Source organism: Bison bison, unplaced genomic scaffold (genome assembly GCF_000754665.1).
Source record: "Bison bison bison isolate TAMUID 2011002044 unplaced genomic scaffold, Bison_UMD1.0 scf7180017864158, whole genome shotgun sequence".
Lineage (NCBI taxonomy): Eukaryota > Metazoa > Chordata > Mammalia > Artiodactyla > Bovidae > Bison > Bison bison.
The window spans coordinates 1,900,893-1,911,743 of record NW_011494730.1 but is presented as its reverse complement, the minus strand read 5'-3'; the positions used below and the strand labels follow the sequence as shown (position 1 = coordinate 1,911,743).

At 39.1% G+C, this 10,851-nt stretch overlaps 2 protein-coding genes across 5 annotated transcripts in view; both read right to left on the bottom strand.

Moving 5' to 3' along the window:
- The window catches only part of ZMYM6NB (ZMYM6 neighbor), a 4,349-nt gene extending 3,058 nt beyond the window's left edge, over positions 1–1,291 (bottom strand). Inside the window, 1 exon segment of the mRNA XM_010841247.1 lies at positions 1,260–1,291. Coding sequence (XP_010839549.1) covers positions 1,260–1,291 — 32 coding nt within the window.
- A 115-nt stretch (positions 1,292–1,406) lies between these two features.
- ZMYM6 (zinc finger, MYM-type 6) overlaps positions 1,407–10,851 on the bottom strand; it is a 45,276-nt gene continuing 35,831 nt past the window's right edge. For all 4 annotated transcript variants that reach the window (XM_010841210.1, XM_010841208.1, XM_010841211.1 and 1 more), the window contains 2 exons: positions 5,215–5,359; positions 1,407–3,328 (listed from right to left, as the gene is read on the bottom strand). In XM_010841210.1, coding sequence (XP_010839512.1) covers positions 1,497–3,328; positions 5,215–5,359 — 1,977 coding nt within the window. In that variant the 3' untranslated portion in view covers positions 1,407–1,496. The remainder of the gene's footprint in view (positions 3,329–5,214; positions 5,360–10,851) is intronic.

Here is a 10,851-nt window from a genome sequence, read left to right as displayed (position 1 = left end):
GGCACCGGCTGCCAGAAGAGGCACCGCAGGGGCAGGGCATCCCCATCTCACAGCTGGGGACACTGACGCCCGCTTGCTCTTAACTGACACTAAACAGTCCCTTCTGAATTCAGGGAAAGTTTCCCAGCCAATATGGACAGAGCAGAAGAATCAAACACGGGTATCTGGACGTGGCTTGCAAAAGAGCTCCATTTGGGTCAAAAAACGGTGGGGCAGGGGGTCGCTCCTGCCCCTGCCACGCTAGCTTGGCGATCGGAGCTGTCACCTAACCTCAGCGGGCCCCAGTGGTGTCCTCATCTGAAATGCGGATAGCGCAGTATCAGTCCTGAGATACAGCACAACGCCTGACACAAAGAATTATTTGTAAATTATTTGTGAAATTATTAGGAATAAATCAATTGCTAGTGATTATAAAATAAGCTGTTTCTTATCTTTGCCTGAAATATATTTTCGCTCTAATATCTCTCAGTTGAAATTCCAATGTGAAAGGTGTTTGAAAATTCAGCTATGTGCAGCGGTGGGTAGAGGCGTTTGCACTGAACAAAACCTTGCAGTCCACTCCTGGCCCATTTTCTTTTACCGAAATCTATCTAAACCTGGATGAGAAAACTATGACGAATTTAGAAAGTGCTTTTTTTTTTTTTTTCCCTAACTAACCCCCACCCCCAGCTAACAATGCTTGTTTACATTTTTTAGTATTTTAAAAAATTTAAGGTAGCTTTCATGACACTTGAAAATATATGAAATTCATATTACAGTGTTCATAAATAAGTAGTTTAATTGAACCACAGTTTGTGTATTGTCTACCACTCCATTTGTGATGCAACAAGAGAACTGAGTAGTTCCCACCATATTGCCTGCAAAACCTAACATATTCACGACCTGGCCTCTTATGAGAAAGGTTCGCTAAGCCAGGTCTAGAGAGCTGAGAGGCCCCTAACAGGGGTCTCAAATTCTCCTGCTGCTTCCATTTCCTGTTAGCCAAGCTGCTTGGATCTGGTCTTCTATCTACCCACAACCGGCTGGCTGAAGACTGAAATGTCCCATGTGTTTCTAAAGGCCAAGCAGTTTCAACATCCAAGTGTGTTAGCTATTACATTATAAACTGGGCCTTTTGCTGAGTCCCTTTGCTGTCCACCTGAAACTATCACAACACTGACAACACTGTTAACTGGCTATACCCCAACAAAAAATAAAAAGTTAAAAAAAAAAACACCAACCAAAAAAAACAAAAACAAACCGGGCCTTTCATTACCTACATCTTTGTCACTAATCCAAATGACTGATCCATAGTTCTCTACCTGGGACTATTAAAATTATATATAGTTATGTATAAATGTGTAATTATTAAATTCCTCAACAAAAAGAGAAGAATTATTAAAACACATATTTAATCACCGAGAACATATATCCACACTAGGAAATTATATTTTCAGATACTCATACAAAATTTAACACAAAATTATAGACTTTGATACTAAGGAATATGCAGATTACTATTCTTTCTCCTTTACCAATTTTTCTATCCTCGGAATTAAAGATGTGACAGCAAGTCGTAGTGCAGGGCCAGAAACCAACAGATTTCTTTGTTTTGACTCAGTCAAAGCTGAAAAGGTAGCATCACATAAATAAATAGTTGAAAAAGGTAATAAGAATCTCATCGCCTTTTCATGGAGTTCTGGGTAACTTGCCTTTGCGTTTATCCAAAACTGAGTTACAGACATTGATTTAAATACTGATTGTAACCTTAAATCTGATGATAATTGTGCTAATTTTTCTTCTTCCAAGTCCGTGAGATTACTCTTTTGGTGATTCGTAAAAGGATTAATTATCCACAGATTTCCTGAACGCACGTCGTCTTCTGGTGGATAACAATCATTGAGCATTTGAGAAAGTCCTTCCAGGTGCTCTAATATAACGCCTGCCATACTGCTCATATTTAAGCCTGATGAGCTGGAGAAGTCGGAAAATGAAGGGAACATGTCATAATCATTCTCTTGTGTGCGCTTCAACCACGTTTTTAACTTTTTCTTAAGCATATCGATTTTATTATACAAATTGAAGAGTGTAGTCATAGTTCCTTGGAGACTTAAATTTAATCCATTTATAAGTGAAAAAACATCTGATAAATAGGCCACCTTTGCAACCCATTCCTCATCAAAAAAATACTTGGCCAAATCTGAATGCTTCTGATTTAAAAATATTTCAATTTCATGTCGTAATTCAAATAATCTTGTTAAAATTCTTCCTCTTGATATCCAACGCACTTCAGCATGAAGTGGTAAATTCACATGCTCAGACCCCATCTCTTCACACAAAATTGTCAACATTCTTGAATTCAATGCATTGCTCTTTATAAAGCTTAAAATTTGTGCTGACTGCAAAAGAATTTCATGTAAGCATGGAGACAACTTTGCTGCTGCTAAATGTTCACGGTGAATAAAACAATGTGTAAATGCCACCGTATTCGTGGCAACTTCTTGAATTTTTGCCCTTAAACCAGAACACCTACCAGTCATGCTTGCCGCCCCATCTGTACAGAGACCAACACAATGCTTCCAATTCAGAGATTTACTGTCAATATATTTATTTATTAGTTCAAATATTTCAAAACCCGTCATTTGGGAAGGTATTTCAATGCAACATAATAATTCTTCTTTTATATCACTACAACCATAATCAATGAAACGAATATAGCACAAAAGAAGGGTGGTATTTGAGATTTCTGATGATTCATCTATCTGAAGGGCAAACCACTTTGACTCTCTGACTTTTTGTATCAGCTGATCTTCAATGTCTGCAGATAGTTCATCAATCCTGTGTCCAATTGTATTATTAGAAAGAGGAATGGTTTTCATCTTGTCTCCAGCACTGGAACCCAAAACTTCTGAACACATTTCTACTAAATATGGTTTAATTAATTCTTCAGCAATGGAAAATGGCTTTTTGCTGGCAGCAATTTGGAAAGCAATTAAATAAGAAGCTTTAACAAGTGACTTTTCAACTAGTAAACACTTTTTTAAAGCACTGTTTTGACATTCCATTTCAAGAGATTTTTCTTCAAAAAAATCTACTGGTTTGTTTTCTAATTCTGAATGCTTTGTCTTCAAATGATGAGAAAGATTTGCTGGCTTCATGTTTTCACTGGATAAAATTTCTCCACAGATGACACACTGTGGCCTCGGTGAACTTTCTTTTGATCCCGGACAGATAATAAAACCAACTTTTAAATATTCCGCATCGTAAGTCTGGAAAAAACCTATTCTTTTTTTCTTTGCAGGTGGAGAATCAAGTTCTGCATCATTTTTCTCATTAGGCATAGATAAATCTGAATGAAATATTTGAATCAGTTATTTTCAAGAATAAGCAATTTATGTTTATCCCCCAAGCATTTAAAATTTACATTGTTACTATTTATATTTGTCAAGAGCATATATTAATTAAGGTTTAAACACAAACCATAATACTTCCATGATGCCATTTTTAATTCAGCTTTTAGCTGAATTTCTGTTTGTTCAAAGGTTGGTCCCTGACAATAAGTATTAATAAAGCCAAGGGCAGTCGTTCATGTCCTAGCAATGCCATGCATTCAATACATGAGTGGAATTAGGGCTGATGTCTGTAGAACACACCAAGTTAAAAATAAACTATTTTACTTTTTAAAAGATGTGGGGACGGGAGTAAAAGGAGAAAAAAAATGTTGAAAAAAGTTAATATTGAGTGAATCTAGATGAAGGGTATATTCATTGTGTATATTCATATATTCTTCCAAGGGTGTTCATTGTGCTGTATTTTCAATCTCAAAATTTGGAATTTTTCAAAATTAAAGTTGAGGGGAAAGGGGTTACATATCCAGTGTCAAAGTGCAGAGAAATGGATGCTATCAAACATTGCTGGCTGGAGCATAAATTGATATAACTTTTCAGGAGGGTAATTCTGCAATAACACATCAAAATCTATGCCTTAACAATCTATGACAGCTTTTGAATCAGTAATCCCACTACTTAGGATTTATCCTAAGGATATAATTATACAAGTGGAGAAAGATCTGTTTATACACCCTTAACTCAATACTGTTTATAACACTAAAAAACCAGTAGCAATCTAAATGTTCAACCTAAGGAGGATGGATACACGTTATATACATATCCGTATGTTATATACATTGGGATCTGTGCATCCATTAAGAATCGCAATATATATTTAAATTTATGTTGATATGAAATGTTTTCATGCAATGTCAAGTAAAAAAGTAGTTTACAACAGTATATGGAAAACATCCTAATAGAATCTAGACATTCAAAAAATGTAATAAGCACACACATACCCACATATGTAGCTGTCCACAGATCCCTTACTACCTTCCATATGTGGATGTGTATTTAATATAAAATACAGGTAAACAAAGAGTGTATCATTTTAACAGGAATATAAAACAAATTAGATTTACTGAGGAAGGAAAACAATTCTCCTTGACTCCTACCAAAAGAAAGACATCCTACATAAAAACTCATGGTTAGTTGTTGACAGAATAAGCTTTTAAATATAGTATATTCTGTGAAGTAAAATTATCATTAAAAAGAAATAGCAAAAAAAGTTTTCGGCAGTATATTTATGACTGAGTACTTTTGCTGTCCACCTGAAATTATCACAATATTGTTAATTGGTTATAAACTCCAATATAAAATAAAAAGTTAAAATAAATGTTTTAGGCAGAATAGGCTATAAAAATACCTGAAAATATAAGGGTAGTGGGATTAAAAGCAGTTAACATGGATTGGGGCAAGAGTATACAACATTTTCAAATAATTTTCCTGATCACCAATACCTCACACACATAGTTATACTTTCAGTAAATTAATTCAGTGTTTAAAAAAGAACCAAGGTTAATCCACTAAAGCTTGTAACTAAATTTGTATTTAGTAATTATAATAGCCTGTCAGTACATCTCAAGAGCAATGTACATGTACAGGAGATGCTTGTTCAGAAGACATTGTCCACATAACGCTTTGGTACATATGGATTCAATTTAGTAGTTATTAGTGTTAATGACAATAAATACAAAAGGAATAAATTAGACGTTCAAAGTAAGTGATCCAAGAACTAATGTTTTCACATTTAAGAAACTCCCCATGACTTTTCTTTCTTAAAAAATCAAAACAAGCACACAAAACAGAGAACACACTTACTAAGTGTGGAAAGCACAACACGTACCTGTCTGACATTCCTTGTGTTGTGTATGTGGTTTGCAAGAGGTAGCCTTGGTCTGTGTGACAGGTTTGCACAATAACGCTTTGTTCTTTAAAAGTTTTGAAGACTGGGAAGACAGAAGTTTCATGGCATCTGTCTGCACACTTCCCTAGTTAAAAACAAATTCAGAAACCAAAGACAGATTTTTTTTTTTTTTAGTATCTTCTCACTGACTATAATTGCTATTGATCGACAGGTGATATATATAAAAAGAAATATAATTCTCTGAAAGAGTGGTACAATAAAATTGCTTTGGAAAATATATACTAATTACTAATTCTTCAATCAGGATCAGTACCATTTATTGATTTTTAAAAGTACTCTGCCTACAGTAAGTACAACGAAAACAATCTGCAGATTAGGACAACTGGATATTCAGAAAAACTGGATCAAACTTCAGACCATATGCAAAAAAATACTTCATATGGATTAAAGACCTCAACACACAAAAAATAAAACTTTAAAATTAATGGAGAATTTTCAAATAACCAGAACTCAGAGAAAATACTGTTCATCTAAGAAGGCCTTCTCATCTCTCCTTGCTATTCTCAGGAACTCTGCATTCAGTATATCTTTCCCTTTCTCCCTTGCCTTCTTTCTCCTTTCCCTTTCTTCTGTGCCTGGTTCAAAATTGGGAAAGGAGTATGACAAGGCTGATTTAACTTAAAAGAACACAGGGCTTCCCAGGTGGCATTAGCAGTAAAGAACCCGCCTGCCAATGCAGGAGAAATAAGAGATCCAGGCTCAATCCCTGGGTCAGGAAGATCCCTGGAGGAGGGCATGGTAACCCACTCCATTATCCTTGCCTGGAGGGTCCCATGGACAGAGGAGCCTGGTGGGCTACAGTCCATAGGGTCCAAAAGAGTTGGACATGACTGAAGTGACGTAGCGGGCATGCATACAGAGTACATCATGCCAAATGCCAGGCTGGATCAATCACAAGCTGGAATCAAGACTGCCTGGAGAAATATCAACAACCTCAGAGATGCAGATGATACTAGATGGTAGAAAGTGAAGAGGAACCAAAGAGCCTCTTGATAAGGGTGAAAGAGCAAAGTGAAAAAGCTGGCATAAAATTCAACATTCAAAAAACTAAAGATCATTGCATCTGGTTCCATGACTTCATGGGAAACAGAAGGGGAAAGAGTGGAAACAGTGGCAGATTTTATTTTCATGGGCTCCAAAGTCACTGCAGATGGTGACTGCAGCCACGAAATTAAAAGACACTTGCTCCTTGGAAGAAAAGCTAGGGCAAACCTAGAGACAGTGTATTAAAAAGCAGAGATACCACTTTGCCAACAAAGGTCCGTATAGTCAAAGCTATGGTTTTTCCAGTAGTCATGTACAGACATTAGAGTTGGACCATAAAGAATGCTGAGCGCCAAAGAATTGATGCTTTTGAATTATGATGCTGGAGAAGACTCTTGAGAGTCCCTTGGACAGCAAGGAGTTCAAACCAGTCAATCCTAAAGCACAGTCCTGAACATTCACTGGAAGGACTGATGCTAAAGCTGAAGCTCCAATACTTCGTCCATCTGATAAGAGCGGACTCACTGGAAAAGACCCTAATGCTGGGAAAGACTGAAGGCAAAAGGAGAAGAGAGCAGCAGAGGATGAGATGGTCAGCTAGCATCACCGACTCAATGAACGTGGATCTGAGCAAACTCCAGGAGATAGTGAAGGACAGGCGAGCCTGATATGCTGCAGTCCAGGGGATCGCAGAGTCAGACAGGACTTAGCGACTGAACAACAACAACAGAGAAAGTATTCTTAAATAAAACATGAAAGACTACAAGCAGAAAAGGCTGATACAATTGACTACCTTGAAATTTTAAACTTTTGCAAACAAAGGCCTTTAAAGTTAAAGGACAAACAACAGAATGGGCGAATGTATTTAAAACATGTTCTTTCATTCAGTAAACATTTACTGAATGTTTACTACAAGCCAGGCACTGTTCTTAGCCCTGGAAGGTCTTAAATTTAAAAACAAAAGCCAGAAAATTAGGATTGTATTTTAAGAGTGATGGGAAACCACCAATGGTACACAGCAGTCCCTCCACGTCTGCAGTTCTGCTTCCTTGGTTTCAGTTACCCATGGTCAACTGCAGTCTGAAAATACAGTATTAAATGGAAAACTCCAGAAATACACAATTCACAAGTTTACGTTACGGAACTGTGCACCATTCTGGGGAGCACGATAAAATCTCCTGCTGTCCCGTTCTGTCCTGAAGAGGAAGTGAACCATTCCTTTGTCCGGCATATCCTGCCCATTAGTCATTTCGTAGCCCTGGTGGTTCAGACAGTAAAGAATCTGCCTGCAACGCAGAAGACCTGGGTTTGATCCCTGGGCTGGGAAGAGTCCCTGGAGAAGGGAGTGGCTACCCACTCGAGTATTCTTGCCTGGAGAATCCATGAACAGAGGAACCTGGCGGGCTACAGTCCATGGGATCTCATAGTCAGACATGACTGAAGCAATTAACACTTCCACTATTTTTTCCACTTTCAGCCATCAAGGATGTCAAACGATTGCCGTGGTATCACAGTGCTTGTGGTCAAGTAACTATTACTGTATTTAGGTTTCCACATAGCTCAGTGGGTAAAGAATCTGCCTACAATGCAGGAGACACAAGAGACGCAGGTTCAATCCCTGGGTCAGGAAGATCCTCTGGAGAAGGCCATGGCAACCCACTTCCAGTCTTGCCTGGAGAATCCTGTGGACAGAGGAGCCTGGTGGGCTACAGTCCATGGGGTCACAGTCAGACATGACTGAAGTGACTGAGCACAGCGCAGCATAACTCTTATTGTATTTGATAATGGCATCCCAAAACACAAGAGCAGCAATTCAGATACGCCAAAGAGAAGTCCTAAAGTACATCCTTCAAGTGCAAAGGGAAAAGCGTAACACTTCATCACAATGCCTACGTACTTCACCTCAATCATCTCATATCATCCAACAATGGTGATACAGTACAGTAAGGTATTTTGAGACAGAGATCACATTCATGTAACTTTCATGATAGTATACTGTTATAACTGTTCTGTTATTGCTATGGTTGTTAATCTCTTACTCTAAGTTATAAATTAAACTTTATCATAGATGTGTATATATAGGAAAAAAATTAGTGTATATATTGGGTTTGGTACTGTCCATAGTTTCAGGCATCCACTGAGGGTTTTGCAACATATTCCCCACAGATAAGGGGAAGACTGTTATTTAAACTTACTTTTTAAATAGATGTTGAAAGAAGAAAATAAAGTGAGGTTGCTCAGTCGTGTCCAACTCTTTGTGACCCCATGGACTGTAACCTACCAGGCTCCACTGTCCATGGGATTTTCCAGGCAAGAGTACTAGAGTGGGTTGCCATTTCCTTCTCCAGGGGATCTTCCCAACCCAGGGATTAAACATGGGTCTCCGGCATTGCAGGCAGGCGCTTTACTGTCTGAGCCACCAGGGAAAGCCACCATAGATGTTAGATGCAATAATTTTGAATGATGTAGTCATTCATAAAGTATATGCGTGAAAAGTAAGTTTTCTACAACTGTGTGCCATGTATCCAAACTCAGTCTTGAACACAGTGTTCTCAGTCTCTTATACATCCTTCTAGAGATGGGCTATATAATTAAGTTGCTTCTGATTACACATGATGTTGTTGTTCAGTTGCTCAGTCGTGTCCAACTCTTTGTGACGCCATGAACTGCAGCAAGCCAGGCTCGCCTGTCCTTCACTATCTCCTGGAGTTTGCTCAAACTCATGACCATTGAATTAATGATGCTATCCAACATCTTATCCTCTGCTGCCACCTTCTCCTGCCCTCAATTTTTCCCAGCATCAGGGTCTTTTCCAATGAGTAGGCTCTTCATATCAGGCTCTATCATATCGGGTAGGCATATCATATCACATCAAAGTATTGAAGTTTCAGCTTCAACATCAGTCCTTCCAATGAATATTCAGGGTTGATTTCCTTTAGGACTGACTTGCTGTCCAAGGGACTCTCAAGAGTCTTCTCCAGCACCACAGTTCAAAAGCATCAATTCTTCAGCACTCAGCCTTTACACATGGTAGCATATTATTAGCAAGGTCAGCACCTTGCTTTGCCACTTAGCTAACTATCTTGGAAGTATTTTCATATAACTTTATACAAAGCTGCCTGTTAACACTTTTATACACTGAATGCACTGTATGTAATTTGAAAAGTCCCTGCTGCTGAACATTAAATGTTACAAATCTTTTGCTACCATAAACAAATAAATATCGTTACATACAAATTGATTCTGCATGTGCTAGTATATCTATAGACTAAGGTCTTTTCTCTTTTCCTGCAAAGCCTTTACTGTCTCCATTTGGCCCATGGCTTGGGAGAGGGCTCCTGGGTCATTAAAAAGCTGCCTAGTGGCTTTAGGAAGATGTTCAGGCAGAAGTCCTGACACCTGGGGGATGCACAGTGGCCCCTCAGAGGCAGCTGGGCCAGAGGCTCTGAGCCCTTCTGGAGTTGAGGCTGACCCCTCAAAGGGACACGTGCCGGCCCAACGGCAGCCAATCTGTCAGGTGGATGCCCAACTTCTTGCTGAGTTTCACCTCCTCATCTGTGAAGTGATTCTCCAGGACGTCACAGAGCCAGAGGTCTGCACAGGCAGAACCAGGGTATGAAGACCCAAAAGGGCTTGGTTCAGGTTCTTCTCCACGACCACAGCAGTGTCCACAGTGTCCAGGGTTCTACCTCACTCATCGTGGGACAGCTTCGGCCACCCTGGAAGAGGATGCAGCCACTGCACCAGGTTTGTATCTTCAAGAGACCAACTCTCAGGAGAAGTGGTCCACATTCTCCAGAGCCACAGTGCCATGGTGGAAATGGATGCTCAGAGAGCAGTACGTGTGGGAGGCCTGCAGATGCAGGTTGACCACGCATTTCATGCTGGCCTCCACCTTGGTGGAATAATTCTGATTAATCTGGGAGTTCTTGGTTGACTGGTGGTAATAAAGACAACGTTGGCTGGTCCTGGAGACAGTGGATAGCTGAGAAGATGGTTCTGAAGGTTAGGACTGGAAAAGAGGTTGGAGGGTGGTCAGAGGCTGCAAGAAGAGGCGTCCCTGGGTCTATTCCAGCTAGACCCTATTGAAACAAGAGACAGATCCGCAGGACTGCCAGGCGTGCTGACTAGAATAAGGTCGTGTAAGTGCTATTTGGTGGGTCAAAGTATATGAAAATCTGTATATTACAATGTAAAGGAGCCTGCCTGTTTCCCAATACTGTTAAACACCATCAAATGTTTTTTGCTGTTTCTCAATAAGTGAGAAATTATGTAATAGTAGTATGGTTAGATATTTTTCATGTTTAAGCATTATTTATTATATTTCCTCTTCTGTGAACTGTCTATTCATATCCTTTTCCTGGTTTTCCTTTATCTTTTAATTCTAGGCATGTTTTTTAATGGGCAGTATAATATGGGACAAACCCAAAAATTCAAATAGCAAATAATGAAAAAATAATTCTCCCTGTTAAAATTCTCTCCCAGTCTTTCAGTTCTCCTCAGAGGTAATCACTGCTGCCTCATTACTGGCTGCCTTCCAGAGGTATTCCATACAAACGTACAGGCACAAAA